This window comes from Numenius arquata, chromosome 6 (assembly GCF_964106895.1).
Source record: "Numenius arquata chromosome 6, bNumArq3.hap1.1, whole genome shotgun sequence".
NCBI lineage: Eukaryota > Metazoa > Chordata > Aves > Charadriiformes > Scolopacidae > Numenius > Numenius arquata.
Window position 1 is genome coordinate 63,498,835 of NC_133581.1, and position 18,814 is coordinate 63,517,648.

The following is an 18,814-nucleotide window of genomic DNA, read 5'->3' on the forward strand; positions in this document are numbered from 1 at the left end:
GCCTCTTCTCTGTTCCTGGAGAGCCTCTTTAGTGGCAGATAAGAAACGTAGCTATGCAGTAAGTCGTCAGAATGAATCTTGCCTTCCTCTGAAGGACATTGTAACTCCTATTTGACAGCAGTTTCTTCCAAGGGACAAATCTTGTGGGAATCTTCTCTAATTTCTACTGTCCATACTACCGGCGTATTGCTGCTTCCATTTAGTTGGGCAGCAAGTGCCTGACTTAAGCCAGGTACCTGGCTACCTGGTCTCCATGACAGTGTATTTGGTTTAGGTGGCAAGGTGTTGGTAGCGGGGTGGCTACAGTGGTGGTCTCTGTGGGAGAAGGCCAGGGGCTGCCCCTTGCTGGGTACAACTAGTTCCTGCTGACTCCAATGAACCCACCACAGGACACAGCTGAGCCCACCAGTGAAGCCAGCAGCACCTCTGTGAAGACGTAGTTAAGAAAGGGAAAAATGTTGTGCAGACAGTAAGGAATGAGGTAAAAAACAAAGTGTGAGAAACAATCCTGAAGACACCAAAGTCAGTGAAGGAGAAAGAGGTGCTCCAGGACCTGTCGGAGTTATTCTCCTGCATCCTATGCAAGTTCTGGAAGAGACCATAGTGGACCATATTTCCCTGCAAACCATGGAGAAGACCATGCCAGAGCAGATATCCACACTGCAGCACATGGAGGACCCCAGCCCAGAACAGGCTGATATTTCCTGAAGGACTGCTGCCTGTGGAGAGACCATGCTGGCACAGGTTTATCCTAAAGGACTGCAGCCCACAGGAAGGACCCATGCTGGAGCAAGGGAATAGTGTGAGGAGGAAAGTGCAGCCTAGAGGAACTGTTACAAACTCACCAAAACCCCCCATCTCCTATCCCCTTTGCACCATTTGGGATGGGGAGGAGGAAGAGGAGTCAGGAATGAAGGAGTGAGGCTGGGTGTAAGAAAAAAATAAAGGATAAAGGTATTTTAACCTTTGTCTTTGTTTCTCACCATCCAAATCTATTTTAACTGGCAATGAATTAAATTAATTTTCCCCAAGTCAAGTCTGTTTTGCCCATGATGGTAATTACTAAGTGATCTCCCTGCCTTTATCTCGACCCACAAACTTTTCCGCTTTATTTTCTCCCCCTCTCCAGTCAAGAAGGAGGAGTGAGAGCATGGCTGGGTTCGCATCTGACAGCCAGCCAAGGTCAACCCACCACAGACAGTTTGCACAGGGGTAATAAAGATGAGGACACAACTCAGATGATTGTATTGTTCAGTACTGCCCTTCCTCTGAGTCTCACCAGTCATGGAGTGCATATGGATTTTGGTGAAAACGTCCTAAGTCCATTACAATTATGCCCCAAGAATATCAATGTATAGATCAGGACTTAAACTACAGTGATGAACATGAGTTAGCTGCAGAGAGAGTAAGCAGTCTTCCAACAATAATGTCTTTTTGTCACTCTCTGCTGGAGCTGGGTCAATATGGAACAAAAACATTCATTTGTCTTGTTGAGTGGATTTGATTTTTTCAGTTTTTATCATCTTTCATTCTTGTTTTTCCTTCCCACATATAAGCACTTCATTTCACTCATTTTCTATACACATTTAAGAAAATGGTTGTTAGCAGCATACATTTTCACATAAAGCTAAATGTCAAATTCATTAAATATTTCATGCTGGCAGGAAGCGCATACACTCTTACCCAATCAAGGAAAAGTAGTAATACAATGTGATATCTCTGACTGACAATTTTTAAAAATACAAGAAAATCACAATCTGCTTGCAGATGTTAAATGGTTAGAAACTGGGCACTGGGTAAACTTGACTGGTTGAATTACTTATTAATCCGGTTTAACAAGAGTGTAAAAGATTAAAAAGTCTATGCAATTACCATTCATCTGAGCTATGCCAGACGAATGCCTTTTCTTTGTTTGCAACAGATTTTGTGAGGCTGTTGAAAGACTCGCTGGTATTCTATCATTTCACTTTAGCAATTCTGAACTTAGACTCCCTAAAGAGATAGAAAAGAACTATGTACAAGCTAATTTAATTTTAGTCAAGAAAGTACAGTGAGAGAGGAGGGTCTGAATGCCATTTTTATACTTATTGTATTTCTGAAAGGTGCTGCCATTTCTAATTGTAAATTCTCTAAAGCACAGAAGAATGGCAGTTCAAGCATCCATCTCACAAGGAGCTTTCAAAGCAGGGAAAGGAAAAACTCACAACGGCTGCTTAAGAAAATAAAAGCTCTGCAGGACTAAAATCTCAGTGCCCTTAACCATATAAAAAACAGAAAATCTTACTATGCCAACAAATCCTAAATCAGCTTTTGCATATGTCCTTATTAATAGTTACATATTGTAATTATTTATTTCATAGAGAATAAACTCTTCATAAAAAGGACCCTAACATCAGCAGTGCTTAGAACAGGAGTGTCCTGCCCTGAATGTATTACAAATAGCAATAATTACCATATATCACTGTCTTTCAAATAATTCTGGAAAAATCTGATGCTGGACAACAATAATGTTCCTTCATCTTTCATGTGAGGAATTCCAAAGTATTTTTAGGCTCCTTCTTGCAGGCTGATCCAACTTTCATTAAGATTTCACAGAAACCAGATTCAAGCCAAGAAAAGCTGAGTAGCTCTGTTAGCGCAGTGCGAAGCTGCTGTTTACAGGCCGAGCCACTTAGCAGGATGTATTTGGTTCAAAACAGTGCTGTTCCAGATAGGTTCAAGTTCACAGCTTCCTTGGGCTGGCCTGGCCCAGACAGCAGCCTTCAACTCTCACTGAATACAAAAAAAAACAAAAAAAAACCCAAACAAACAAAAAAAATCGCTTAACCAAGATCACACAACAAATGACAAGGCTGGAGTAGAAATCCACTCTCCTGCTCCCAGACTTGTATTTTCCAAGACCTATCCCAAAAAAGCTACTCCTATTTTGGACATCTGTACTTTATTGCTTTAACTTTATGTCCATTTCCAGCTTCCGCACAACCTTTTATATGACTGCATATAGTTAGCAACCAGTGAAGATGAAGATATGTTTTTCTTTCTTCAGGCTAATAGAAAAGGGAAGCAAACTCTGAATGGCACAGAAAAGGCTGCTCTATTCACCATCTTCCTCTGCTTCACTTGGCACCAAAATATTGAATGGTGGCTAAATACTGATGTGCTTGTTAAGAGTACGGCGATATAGCAGGAGAGAATGAGTTAGCAAACTACAGGAGGCAAACACTGGAACTGCATTTAAAGAATATGGGAAATACCAGTCTCTTCCTTCAATCAGTTTTGACATCTCTCGTCTTGGTTTGAACCACAGTAAATCAAACTTCACCACATATTCAAATGTCATTTGCCCATGACACAAAATGATTATTACCGCAGTTGTCTTTTTCAAGATCCCACTTCGATTTTCATTGCAACTTTCCAAAGTGTTATCTTAATATCAATGAAAATGCTGTTTGGACTAAGTATAAAAATGTGAACTGTAGTCTCACAGATGAAAATAAGACACCGACTAACTGAAAACAGTGATGAATTCTTCCCTAGATCCCTTAAGAATAGAACAAGAAATTACTGATTAATCTGTACAAAGGACGTAGGGGATGATATATTAGAAAAAAGTCTAGCTACAAGGATAGCTACACACAGGAACAGCCATTGCAATATTGAAATCTCCTTCATTGGAAGTATCTAAAAACAGGGCATAAAATCATCTGCCAGAAATCATTTAGGTCAGTGTTTTCAATATGTGCCCTGCATACTCCTATGGACCCAAGAAGAAAAGCTATCAGTGAAGGGTAACAAAGGAAAACAACCTAATGATGTAGGCTTTGTATTCATCATCCAGGATCTGTAAATAAAGTGGTGAAATGTTCAGGGTATATATATATAAAAAAAAATAAACTCGGAATCATTCATCTTGATATTCTAGTCCCAACTCACAGCAGGAAAATGCTCTTGAAATCCTCTCCACCCCTTCTGTGTAAGACAGTCAAACACATCTCAACATTCCTCTCGGCATCAGTTGTGCCAAGCCTATAATAATCTTTCATGATTATCTAAATATCTCAAAGCATTTCACAAGTAATAGATAAACCCCTGTGACACTGAGGAAAAACAATATTGTACGTGTTCACAGTTTGTCTCATGTAAACACAGCCACAGAGATGTTAGCAAATTAATTAAATTCAAGAGTAATTTCAAAACTTGATTAGAACAAGGTCTTTGTCATACGTGCATCAAGCAGGTACAATGATTTGTCATCACTGTATTAGCAAATCTTCAAGTTCTTTTAGGGCACATGCTCTTTTTCACTATACGTGACAAGACCGGTCTGCCTGTTACAAGATTAATAGACAGCCGTAAATCAGATTCCTTTCTTTTGTTGGTTATGAAGGAAAAATACAAAACCCATGTGTAAGCTGCTCTTGCTGATTATTTACAAGAACTTCCAGATTCTGACCCAGCCTCTCTGCTGTCAGAAACACAGTGAGATCTTGTCCATGAGCCTAAAGTGGACTGCCCAAGAGTTACGCCCGTGCAAACACAGCCTTAGAGCTCCTGCCTGCTGAGGCTACACAAGTGGCAGGGAAACAACGGGAAGCCCAAGGCTGGCTTGCGCAGGTATCAGCCAGAATTTATGCACTGACATTAAAAAAATCTCCGCAAAAGTCACGGTCATGGGATGCTGGGATACTTTCCCCTCCCTCCTCCCTCTCCCAGGCACTGCACTTTGCTAAGGCATACGTGACAGCTCACTGGGCAAAAGAATGGATGTGCTAAGGCAGGACGTGAACTCCAGAAACAGCTGAAAGCATCTTCTTTTTTTTCCTTTCGGGTTTGGCTTCAGGACAGCAGTCCTCAGGGGCTTCCCAGCGAACACTTATTGGCATTAACATGAAGATGCACTGCTACTGACACCATTTGTAGCACTACTTACAGAGCTGCCAAGTCCAGATGAATACTTGAGGGAGATTTGTCTTGTGCTGGAGTGAGATTGCACACTGCTGGAGGGCAGTTCGAATTTTGTTTCCCTTCCTTTGCTTTCTCTCTCTCCTGACCTCTCTTCCACCCTGCCCTCCTCCAAATCCATCCATCTGCTCTTGTCCCTCACTTGTCTCCAGCCGTGCTGACAGCGTGGGAGGCAGCACACCCGTAACTCGCTGCTTAGTTTCTCTTCTCGGCGCTCGACTACCCTCCCCATTGCCTCTGACACTTGAGCCCAGAGCAAGAAGCCAAAAGCAGACGCTCACATGTGACGGGACTCATCAATGAACTTCAGGTATTGGAAAACGTAAAATAGAGTAGAAGAGCGTTACAGTGAGGAGCAGGAAGACTTGAGGGGAGATTAGAAGTGATTGGCAGGGGCAAGTCCCAAATAAGGAGCCCTCCTGCTTCAAGCCTGGTGACTGTGTTTGTTCCAACATGCTCGCTGGCAGCAGTGCTACCATCAGGTTTATGATGCTATTTATAGAGAAACTGAATACAGAGAAACCCAAGAAAAATTCTCACCTTTCCCTTTCTGAAATAAGACTAAAACCAACAGATCACTGAAAAAAAAAAAAAAAAAAAAAATTTCCCTAGCATTAGATCAGTATTTCTTGCTCTTGCTAAAATTGTGAGTTGTAGTTTGTGCAGGTCTCTGCTCTGGCAAGAGCCAAATAGGAAGCAAGTGCTTTTGGCTCAGGATCTTGGGGTATAGAGATGACCTTGTGAAAAAGAGTTCCTGTCAGTAAAGATGAACATTCCACTCAACAAATCATTCTATGATATGATATTGGTTTTCCTTATTAGGTAATACATAGGAAGACTGCTTTCTTGCCAATATATCACAAGCCTCGAGTACAAGCATCAAGGAATAAATAGCTGCTCTCTGGTTCTCTGAAGACTTCACCCTTCGATGAATAATAGACAGGTCGAAGCAGTGATGCTTATCCATAATCTTCTTTTTAAAGACTAATAAAAAAATTTCCATTTCACTATGACATGCCATTGGATGAACAGAGTTAATTACTCTTCCTCACCAGGAAGTGTCCCAGGATTCCAGGAACATTTAGGAAGAGTCTGAATCTCCCACCACAGAAAATCAAGGTGTGATGCTTCAAGGTGCTCATAGGATGATGTAGGGTCAGGGGTTTAGCTGGTGTCTTTCTGCTAGAGCAACTGGACTGGGATCTTGCAAATATCCTATCTCAAGGATTCACAAAAGTAATTTAGCCAATGGTCTCATGGCCAGACCAACCAGCGAAGGAAAGCTAAGTCTCGCAACTTAGCATAAGAAGGCCTGCGTACAAAGGGAAAAACATTCTTATTGACAGAAACCTAGTGGTAAAACAAGCAAGTGAAGGAGACAAAAAACAAGGCAAAGATTCATGCTGCCCTTCCTAGCAGGCAGCTATCTAATCTCCATTTGAAATGGGATTGATGCTGGCTGTCTGCCAGGGGTACAGCCGACCAGTGGAGTGAAGGAATCTCTTGATCACCTCGGTCTTGCGAAGGGGACCTCAGCAACACCACTGACTGCAGCATAGACTGGAACTGTGAGACACCAATACATCGCTCAGCTGAGGCAGTACAACGTCTCCTGCAGGACTCTCTTAGGTTAACAGCCAAGGAACAGATCTTTCACATATAAGTAAAGCCAGAAAAACACATGCAATATAACCTCTAACCCCAGAATAAGAATAGCGTTAGCACTAATTGTTCCCCTTCAAAGATTTCTTGGGGCTTCCTTATGGATGTATCTTCACATTACTGACCATACCTAAAGAGCTCGTACTGATGCTCCTCTGTAAAAACAAGTAGAATTTCTGCATCAGTCTAGTGGGGTCTTCCCCAACCCAGCTAATGACTGGAATCTACAGAAAAATATTTCGAATTCAAGCAAATTCCATTAATGATCCACCACTTCAATTAAGTGATAATTTCTCAATTTTTCTGGGCAACAGCAATAAAAGTGGATCCTTCATCGTGTGGTAATGGTCAGAAATCTTCTAAAAAACACATCAATTGGGCTATTTTTTAGCTCACTGGAGCTATACTATTTGCATATCCTGAGGATCCAGTCTATTTAGCGGTCTTAAGTTCCTATACACAGTAACAGTCTTAGTTAAAGAGAACAAAGGCTTTTCAATACTTTGAAAACCTATTGTGGAAAAGGATGAAGAATACCTATAATATAGGACAGCTATTACAAAATTACAATGTGCAGAAAAGATCTTTCACGAGGAAGAGAAAGCTGCTGTTTGAAATGTACTTGTTCAGCTTAATCATTTTTATTTTCTCTTATTCTAAATTCTTTATGACTTACACATTTTTCTTTTACTTTTTTGGTGTGTAAGTTGCACCAGTAAAGTTGCCACAGTCAGAATGGATGGACAGTCTGCATGTAAGACAATCATTAGAAAGTGACTGTGAATCAAAAAGAGCTCAGGTAAGCAAAAGGAAGTAGGTTAAAGAGACTTCAGATCCATTACGCTGCTCATGGCAGTATATAATAAACAGAACAGATGAACCATGTCACTGGGAGGCTAGTCAGGCACACAGAGCTCCTGGTCAATGCCAGGTTGATTCTGGCTGTGCAAAGACGGTATGGAGTTTGCCATACGGTATATAATTTAGGGTATCTTAGATAATAAGGAGTCTGGTACAACAACAGAACTACACAAGACTTTTCTTATCTCATGCTCAGGTTCTGTTCAGATAATATTGTAAAAATACAGTTCTAATGTGAACTATGATAAAACTTTATAGCTACACAAGGATGGCATCTGCTGATATGGTATGGCTTCTAACATCTCGCAGGACTTCGCAGTGTTGCCATACTGCATCACTGATGTGTAGCTACATGCATTCACAAATCAGACTTAAGAAAGAGACAGCTGCGGCCCTCTAATCAGTTTTGCCCACAATTAAGGTTCACCTAAGCAAAAGTATGCCTGCACAGTGTATAGCAGGTGGACAAGAACTCATCCTCCTGTGCTCAGAGCTGCTCAAAACAAATGAAATCACTGCTAATCATGCCAAGCTCAAAGTAGCGTTTTATAACTTTCAGCAAAGCTGCACAAACCATGAACTTCTTGTAAGCCTAAAGCATGCACAAATTGAGAATGAATCCACCAGGAAAAAGTGGTGTACACCTGCCCTAAATCCTCCTAGTGAGAAGCTACCCAAAGCCATTTGAGCTGAAGTTCAAAATATGAGCAGGAATAACCCTTGTCTCATTTCCTTCCTTTGCTGTAACTTGGAGTACATCCCATTAAAGTCAATACAGATGTGTTTCAAATTGGTCAGTGCAGCCTGAAGAGTGATTCTGCTGACCCTAAACCAGACATCTACTGAAAGTTCTCCAGGGTCCCCGAACCATAGTTGACTGTATCTCCCCTAACCGTAGGAGGTCCTTAGAATAACTCTGCATTTCAGTTACCTACCTATATTCAGGTGTTTTATTCTCCAGCTAAGTCACACTCAAATGGCATAATTCAGTTGCCCATCCATATTATATAGTACCAAGTTAGAGGTCCTGGGATATCCTAATTGGCCTTAAGCTGTTGCTCCAGAAGCGCAGAGGTCTCCCCTAGGTCTGTTAAAATGAACCAGGCCTATGCAAATATCTCTAATGCCTCACAGTCCCTTAAATGGCAGCAGAGGCCTATTTTTAGAGAACTGAACCAACAAATAATGTCTGCTAGCAATGAGAAATTCAGGTCACAAAGTTACATGTCAGTATATCATTGCAACCCAGTAATGAACTCTGCTTCTCATGAAGATAAATTAGTATGGCGGCTGTACCATCATGAAGACGTGGCTCTGGTGGTGTTTCTGTAGCTGTCATGGCTGCTGCTACCCAAGGCCTCTCTGTATGACCCTTTCTTGTGCAATCCAAACTTAGCAGTCTTAACATTCAAGTAATCAGTGATGGATCAGCATTAACCTAAAGGCATGTCTTTGAGATGTGTGAGCTGCTTCCTTCATTTCTACAGTTCCATTTCTTTTACAATTCTTTCATCACTGAGGTTTTTCACACATAGTATCTAGTGACTGCCTTTTGTTTCTTTAAAATGGAAAGCTGAAATTTGAGAGGATAAAAGCCCTGGACAAGCTGTCAGTATGTATTTGCTGTTTTCAAATCATGCCAGTACTATTATATTACAATATTGAGTAAGAGAGAAATAATTCAAGCATCCTTTAACAGCATATCACCAAATCTTAAGAATCACAGTGGCACAATTTTAAGGTGCCAAAATCCAAAATCCTCATCCAGTAAAGTCAGAAACATGTTGTTTTTTCTTCCTAGGGAAGAAAAGATGAGTCAGTCCTGCTGAGATACGAACATATGGCTCTAACAAATCTAGGTACTCAAAGCCTGATCCTTAAAGCAGTGTGATGATCCCGTAGGATAGTGATACCAAAATAACTTGTATTGCTTTGTAAGAAGATGTTTTATCGGTGTTAACTTTTGTTATCCCCTACTAGTTAAACAGTCTATTGTTTTCAGCAAACAACAGTCACACAGTCATACATAATCTATGGGTCATCAGAAAGACAGAGAACTGAATCAATTTAAAGATCTATTGAACGCATCTTTTGGGGGCAGAATTGAGGAACAAACATAAGAAACATAAGCGTGTTTCTCCAATGAAGGACTAGCCAAATAAACAGATCATCATCTACTAAAGATACTTCATGACATGCAGATATTTTGTAATACGTCCGTAAGATTATTTATACTGTGCTTGAATTTTGCTCACAGAGGAGGACCCTGATACATGCCTGAGGAACCAATAGAGAACAAAAGATACTACTTTGTTTGTTTTTTTTTTACATATGCCCTAGGTTATGTGCTTACTTCTAAAAGGTAGAAAGAACTTCATGTGCTCGGAAACAGTGAATTCTAGTTGGAGGCAGCCAAATTTCTCCTTACATTCACCCATTAATTTTTTCAGAGCATTTTCAGCCTTACCACAGGTGCAATCTTTTCATTCTGCATTTTTGGAACCTCCAGCAGCAGATCTGACTCTGACACATTTTGGGTCCATTCTTTTGTAATCTGCATAACCTGAAGCAGCTTTCCTTTGCCTCTCCTTGTTAGGTCTTTATTTCTTTTCAACTGTCCTCTAAAATTTCAAATAGCAAACACAAACAGAATGCTAGACCTAACTACATCTGTACTTCTAAAAAAAACTGAATCCACACCCAAACTTTGCATCTGGTCACTACCTCTATCCAGGACTCCATATCCTAAGTGCAACAAGTTTCAATCCCTTTCATATATTTCATACGTCATGCCCCTTGTCACAACTCCAGCTTTCAGCAGGATGCTCCCCTTCCATTCTAAAAACAGAAAAATAAAATGAAGCCAGGCTTGTTTATTCTCTTCCACCTTTTCCTTCCCTCTATTCAGGTTTGGATAACAGATTCTATCACCTTACTGGTTTTCATTCCTGTTTCCAATACTGAGATATACCCACACTGACGTTTCCACCCTAACCTCAAAATCTTACCAGAGATCTCCTATGCTTGTTTTTTGGGACATCTGAACAAAAAATAATACATGCATTTGGGACACTTTGCCAATAATAAGATTTGTAATAGCATAAGAATTGTATTAGCAGTTAAAGAAAAACTGAAGTCTGAATTCTTGGTCTCAGCATTCTCAGACCAAGGAAACATCTCCTAAATTCTGTGATTCATTAAGAGATGGTAAGAGATTCATAGTTCACTTCTGAAATATCATTTTGTTTAAATAATCTGAGTTGATGCTTGATTGTAACTGTGAAAAGCACCCCAGAATGTATGTTGGGAAAATAATAATGGCCCATGGACTGAAAACAATTGATACCACCACCCTGAAGTACAAATGTATATGACTGTGTGTTGTTGTCACTTGTTTTATCTAATTGAGGTATCCAGTGAGAACTGCATGACACATTATTTAGATAAGTCAGCAGGCTCATCTTAGAGTACATTTTCCATTATAGTTAAAATGTTTTTCATATACATGCTTTATAGACAAACAATAGAAGTGTAACTGACATCTCAGGAACTAGAACATGAGCAGCCTCTGTCTGACAAAGGCCAGGTCCCAGGATGTTTTCAATTTCTTACAAAAGAGAAACAAGAAAACAAAAAAAAAAAAGAGAGGCATTCCTATAAAAAAGGTAGTATTTAGCCTTTTGCTGAATGTCACTTCTTTTACATAAAAATTCCATAAAAATTAGACAATACTTCAGCATTTATACTCTCTGCTTTGGCTTTTGCTATTACACTGAGGTTATTACAAAATAAAGGTTATGCACTCCTATTACACTGAATTCTGTAATACTTTACCTGTTGAATAGCAGTGTGTTTGTTATCCCTTTCATGTCCCGACCTCCTCATTGTTCCCTCCCCATTTCACTCCAGGTACTTACCCAATGTACAACATCTAGGGCCCCTGTTCTCTCAATGATCCCTGGCACTCCTTTACTTTTAACTCAGTAAAGCCTGCAGGGACAACACAGTTTTAATATTTTTAATATGAGTAATCTCATGTTGCTCACACTGAAGTGAGTGGTAAAATTTCTGGCTCTGGAATAAATCAAGAGAGTAACAATTAAAGTGTATCACTATATATATATATGCACTCATCTGTCTCAAGCTGATATAGCCCACACACTAGCTACATAAATCCACATAAACACCAAAAGCTGAACCAAAATCTATCCAATTACAACTGATATCATATATCTTTCTCCCAAAAGGAACCTCCATCACTTCAGGTAGCATCAGTTTTCAAGAGTTGCCCAACGGACTTTTCAGTCCAAAAGCCTATTAATGGATTACGCTTGTACGTGTCTGGCAAAAACCAGCATTGGTAATCTTTACTGGAATAATAATTCTGTCTTAACCTCTCCCACTGCTGACAACTTTACTGCTCTCCCTGTCTTAGACTTAGAGCTTCATATTGCCTTTGATTCTTTTCATTGCCTTTTTCTCACAGTACAGTTGTCATCTTAATGATACCCTACCCTTCTTTCTTACCTTGACTAGAGTTCAAACTTTCCTCACTATTATATAGAAAGCTGCTGTCCAGTCTTTCACTCTAGCACTTTATTATTATTAATTTTACTTTTCTGAATACTTAGTTTTTCCATTTCCAGGGCACCTTAAAGACAACAATGATGAGACTAATAGCTCACTCTCTTCCTCTCCTGCTAATCCGATCATATCTTCCTATCTCTTCACTGAATTTTCACTGAATTTCACTGAAATTTTAGAGTTGGAAGGGACCATAAAGATCATCTAGTCCAACTCACCTGCTGAAGCAGGATTGCCCAGAGCATGTCAGAGCATGTTACTCAGGACTGCATCCAGGCGGGTCTTGAAGATCTCCAGAGACAGGGACTCCACAACCTCCCTGGGCAGCCTGTTCCAGTGCTCTGTCACCCTCACTGTAAAGAAGTTTCTTCTCATATTTGAGTGGAACCTCCTATGTTCCAACTTGTGCCCGTTGCCCCTCGTCCTCTCACTGGCAACCACTGAAAAGAGTCTGGCTCCCGCCTCCTTCAACCCACCCTTCAGATACTTATAAGCATTGATAAGGTCTCCCCTCAGCCTTCTCTTCTCCAGGCTAAAGAGTCCCAGCTCTCTCAGCCTTTCTTCATAAGGGAGATGCTCCAATCCTTGAATCATCCTCGTTGCCCTTCGCTGGACTCTTTCCAGTAGTTCCCTATCCCTCTTGAATTGGGCAGCCCAGAACTGGATGCAGTATTCCAGTTGTGGCCTCACCAGTGCAGAGTAGAGGGGGAGAATAACTTCCCTCGGCCTACTAGCCACACTCTTCCCTATGCAGCCCAGGATTCCGTTGGCCTTCCTGGCCACAAGAGCACATTGCTTGCTCATTGTCATTTTGCTGTCTACCAGGACCCCCAGATCTTTCTCTTCAGAACTTGACTCCAGCAGGTCCACACCTAACCTGTATTGGTGCCTAACATTCTTCTTCCCCAGGTGCAGGACCCTACACTTTTCCCTGTTGAACCTCATGAGGTTCTTCCTTGCCCAGCTCTCCAGCCTGTCCAGGTCTCGCTGGATGGCAGCACGGCCCTCCGGGGTGTCAGCCACCCCTCCCAGTTTGGTGTCATCAGCAAACTTGCTGAGGATACACTCGGTCCCCTCGTCCAGGTCACTGATGAATATGTTGAACAGGGCTGGACCAAGTATTGACCCCTGGGGGACACCACTCTTACCACACTAGGATCCAAAGTATTCATCTGCCTCCCCTGCAGGCTCCACATAGCCCTTAGTAAAGTTCTGATTTCTTCATTCTCTTTTATTTGTTTTCCGAACTCTTCAAATTTTCCACCTTAATGTATTTGGCACTATTGCGTCTACACCACGCACTGCCAGAAGCGTCCTCCTCTTTACCTAATTTCTATTGTCCTTCAAATCTCTCTTAAAAATAAACTCCTTACAGATGTTCTGCAGTCCATGCTTATTAGGCACAGCAGAGTCCTGGTCTATCAGACGGGTCAGTAGCCAATATGATTTTGTGATACAAGTAGCACATGGTCTGTACCCTGCTGATCATGAGTCATTTGCTGGGATCAGAGCTGCTTTTTTACATGTTATAGCTTTCCACAGCAGTCTTCTAACACTGAGCTACTGACTTCTGAGTGCAGAAAGATATTGCTTAGCTCACAGTTACACTCCACTTCTTTTCATATATCTTCTTGAAAACAGAGGACAGAAATGAGCACCTTCATTCTACTCATCTATGTCTTTATAATCAAGTTTGCCTTGCATTGGTCTCTTTGAATGAAAGGACAGAAAAAGCAGGAACTGAAGCAGTTTGTGACACTCTGCAGGCAGTGTCAGTTTAATTTATACTAAGTAGCTGATGTTGAAGATTTTTCCAACAGTCACCAAAGGATGATCCAATCCCGAGACCTGCATGAAGGCATTTTGAGTCAGCTCAGTTGCCCCACATATACGTGTCCAGTGGTGTTTGAGGTGCCTTGGGTGACATGAGAAATCCCATGGCAGGTGACACAGGACCTCTGGAAGACCTGAGCCCCTCTGGAGTGGCAGCTGGGGAATATCAAACGTCTCTAGATACTTCTAATGGGAAACTCAATTGAGTCTTCAGTGTCTGCAAAGAAGCGCAAGTAATACTAGTTTCCTCTAGTGGTAAAGTGCAGAGATAACCTTATTTCTTAATTGATGTGATCTGTGTATGATGACAGGCTGTATTGCTCCCTCCTAATTGTTTTAGCATTTGATTGCAATACATATGCTCTTCTTTCAGTAGCAGATCCTAGATTGCTCTAAACAAGTTAATTATATTTCACAACACCCTTGTGCATTAGGGAAGTATTAATACTCCTATTTTGCAGCCAAGGAAAAAGGGAGGAAAAGAAAGGGTAAGTGGTTTACTGAAGGTTAAACAGTAAGTCAGTGGCAAAATCTGATGAGGAGCTCCAGACTGTCAACCACAGCTTGAATTCCCCACAGACCACTAACTCCTACACTAAATGTAAGGATGATAATAAATGTATGATTCTAGGGTTCCAAACTGCAGAAAGCCATCCTACACAGACAATGTCTTTCTGAAAGGACACAGGAACTTGTATCAAAACTTTAGAGCTCCAAAAGGTCAGTGTAGAGACAAACATCTACCTGGAAATTCAAAATGTTTTGACAATCCTTATCACTGCAATGACAGCAAAAAACTGCAGGAACAAAGGATGGAACAAGACTGAACTCCATTTTCTGCCTACTAAGAGCATCACCAAGATAGACATCCTTTCTTTGGAAAAGACATCTCACCATCATCCTGTAACGCAGTCATGCTTGAGTATAATTTCTGAGCATATTTGCCACAGTCTTGTCTACCCCTCTTTTCTACAAAGAAACAGCAATTTTAAGCAGATAATTTGTAGGTGAAAAAAATGATATTGCTGTAACATCCAGATGTCTCGGTCAGATGAGGGACCCACTGTGGTTTAGGTACTGTATAAAAATTATATATGCAAAGAGATTATAAACCAATTTAAGCACAGACAACAGGTGGGTGTAACAAACAGCAGGAGGAATGCAGGAAAGAGGAGAGATGAGAACAACAATTACAAGAATTAATGTCTTCATATGCTGCTATAAACCAAATCCTATATTCTGAAAAGTATAGATGGGAAGTTGCACGAGGTATGAAACTAAAAATCTCATCTTTCACTAATTTCAGTTATTATTGCTTTACCTGAATTGCACCAAATGGGAGAAGCAAAAATCCATGATATGCAGATCAAATGTTTTATGATTGTGTATATCCAGGCTGATTCCACCAGAAACAAAAATGGCAGGCTTGTTTTTTAAAATGTAAGGGCAGGTCATGTGAGATCCTGTGTCCCTACTCAGTGTGTCCAACTCTCCCTAAAACATTCTTGAGGTGCTTGCTTGGGTCTTTTACTCATTTCTTACCCCTCTCACTCACTGTATTTGAATAGTATGGGGTTTTGATCAATATATACGAAATTCTAGGACATATTTCATGTTGGATTGTTAGGGACAAGTCCCAATGACTTCTGGGATGGAGTTTGATCTGTTTGTTAATGGGATTATACAGTTTGATTGCCTGGGATAGTAGGGGACTTCACTGGAGGAATCTGGACCCTATATACTTCCCGGTTTAAGAAATATTTGGTTTATATAGAAAACACACTCAGCATTTACAGTGAACACAGAGATATAATCTATACCCAAGACAAGTGAAGATACCACACAACAGAATAAAAGCACAGGTCAGTCTCCATGCCCTGTTTGTTCCAGTTAAATGGCTGAGAAATCAGCCTCCCATTAGCTGTCTGTCAGACACTATCCCTCATGTCAATTCTATTCTTTTAAACCTATTCTCTCCACAAAGTCTTTCTATGGTATATTGATCTTTGCTGATGTGAACTGAGAATACCAGTTTTATGCCAGATGAAAGCTACCAGCAGACTCTAATCTATTTATCTATGTAAATATTTATAGTTCAGTCAGCATTACGGAGTTTGAGCATTAATTCATTTCAATAACTATCATTCCAACTTGGGTTCAAACCAGCAGCAGCATCAGTTCCAAGGAAGCCCTATCTCCACAACAAGGGCCTCACCTTCAGAAATGTGTATAGCTTCTGGAAAATATTGCCTGGAATAATCAGCTCTAAACAATCTTTGAGATACCATAGCTCTGACTTACATCGTTGGCCTGCTAGCTTGCTTGCCAGGAACATCAGTTGATGTATTTCAAGTACTGTGAGCACAAGTTAGCACAATTCCTACTAGACAAAACTGTGGAAACTGCACGTTCTCTGTCTGACAACCAGAACAGGGCACGATCATACAATACGTACTGAAATGAGCCTGGTATTTGTGTGTGAACATTAACTGGACAAGAGGTCTGCTTTTAATACTTAGGACTTCTTGTATCCTTGCACCACCAGCTTTCTACATGTTGATCTTTGTATCTGAGAAAAGCTACTTCAGTTCTTAACTCCAAGGATATCACATAGGATGCAAAACATAACCTCATTCTTCACATGCACGTGCAGAGAACAGCCTACATCTGTGACTTTAAAACAAATTCATTTTAGGGCTCTAACTACTTGTGTGTAGATCTTTGCTAACATTTATATCTATGTAAATATATTTTTGTTTCAGAAAGAACGGAACTCTGATCTACCTTGTTGTCCACCCACATCACATAGTCTTCAGTGAGACTATGTGAGTACAATTGGTTAAAGGACTAGGCCTGAGACAACCTTTCCTTACCAATTTGCCTTTTTCCAGTCCACCAAATTTTATCCATTTCCTGAGTGCCTTGAAGAATTAGAAATTAACATTTTTTGCTTCCTTCCTGGCTATACATTAGCATCCTTGCTGCCTGGCTAACGAAGTCAATACACTGATGGGAAATAACAGGTAGGATTCTGCAGTGATTAGCAGGGATTCAGCCTGGTGGAGAGGAAACCTGCTGGGTTGGAGGTCTTTTACCTGTTACAGTACTCTACAGTTTTGGACACATTAGTAAATTGTGACCAACCACCTGTAGGATCCATATGCTCTAAAGCTGATTGCCAAGCAAAGGAGCTGCATACAGAATGCCTTCAGTACAGCCTCCTGTGTGCCTTGTCAGGGAAGGGAGGAAAGGGCTTTTTGCATTAAATGGCATTTTGCAATACATAGAATTAATTAAAAATGAAGTAACAGCAAGCATACATTCAGAAAAGCACCTGGGAAGAGTAAGTTTTCACCACACAGAATTTTGACCTTAGGATAAGGAATATAGTGTTCTTAAAATAATCCGGTCTCTTGTTAGCAGTACTATCCATACGTTCATTGTGAAGCTGAGAGGGGAGGCTGATGTGTTGATTTCAGCCTTTACCTAATTAAAGATGTAGTAAAGCTTAAACTGAAGCTTAATTGTGTATACTATTCAAACAGTACATCAGATCTGCTCAGCAGAAAGATATCTGTTCTGCTGTTTTCCTTCTACACCAGGGGAAACTGTTTCTAACGTTTCATTTTGTAGATGTGAGGGCATGGAGGATGACAGACAAATTGACCACTAAAACCAAACCTGCGGAATAAAGATGAATAATCAAACCCCGTGCTATCACTTCATACTTCCTGCAAGCACTGCTGTACAGCGACCGGCTGCCAGCAGTTCTGCTGCAAACCTGAGCATATGGCTTCAAGTTGCTCTGCTCCCGTACCGATGCACAGAAATATGACATACCAGTATACAAATTACCAGTAGGGTTTTTTTCAGTCACTTCTTCTATAGGTTGCATATGAGCCTCCTCCCCATGGCAGGAAAGAAGAGCTTTTCATTATGGTTTATTTTAAAACACCACTTGGATCGCTTTATTGAAAACCACTGCACTGGCGTAAATCTCCTTCCACCATCACACAAACACACTCCCCCAGACAGTCTGCAAACCTAACTATAGAGTTAATCAAACTACCCACTTGGGCTGATCAATTGTTAACAGGACAGAGTAAGGACTAAAGGTCCCTTTGGGCTCCATTATTTAATGTGTCTTTTTATACCATCCACATTATGGGTTATATTGCAGCAGCATTTTGCTCCAGTTGCTTGCCAACAAACATTTGCCATCGAGGAGCCCTGAGCAGTCACATCTGTGTCCACTCCTGTACCACCCATTTAGGAGAAACAATGATCACTAGAAACAACAAAGGAGCCACAGATAAAACAAACAATGCTGTGAGCCAGGGACCACTGCCATCCCAGCCAAGTTTGCCGTGAAAATACTCAAGAAAAAGGGAGGGGAGGGAAGACAGATATCAAATATAGAACTATAAAACTTACACCTAGAAGAGGTTTTACCCACGCACCCGCCCAGCCTCACATTTTCTAACGCACTGCTAGGATTGAGCAAGAAAGACTGAGCAGTGCACATGGGCAGCAGACAAGCATCCAATGTCTCCTCCCATTTGGAGTCAAATAGTCTCCTACGAGTCACTAGACACAAGGAATAATAATAATTGTTATTATTATAGTAATGATAGTAATAGAGAATCACCAACCTTGAGGATCCCAGTTCACCTGTTTTCTTGGAGTCTCGATTGGAAATTTCATCGCTTCCTTTTTGCACAGGGAGGAAAAAGAATTAAATAAATTCCCAACCTTCCTGTCTCAATGCTGCAGTCAAACAAATTAATTTCAAATTATAGGGAGCCTGCGCTGTTTGACTGAGGGGAACTGGTGGTTGCCAAGGAAAGAAATACACAAATAAATCAAAGAAGGTGGGGATGGGCGGGGAAGGGAGTGGAGTGGAGGGGTTTGT

General features: G+C 40.9%; 1 protein-coding gene across 1 annotated transcript in view; it reads right to left on the bottom strand.

The window, feature by feature from the left end:
• The window catches only part of KCNK10 (potassium two pore domain channel subfamily K member 10), a 64,182-nt gene extending 45,576 nt beyond the window's left edge, over positions 1–18,606 (bottom strand). The window contains exon 1 of the mRNA XM_074149291.1: positions 18,555–18,606. Coding sequence (XP_074005392.1) covers positions 18,555–18,606 — 52 coding nt within the window. The remainder of the gene's footprint in view (positions 1–18,554) is intronic.
• Positions 18,607–18,814: the final 208 nt, after the last annotated feature.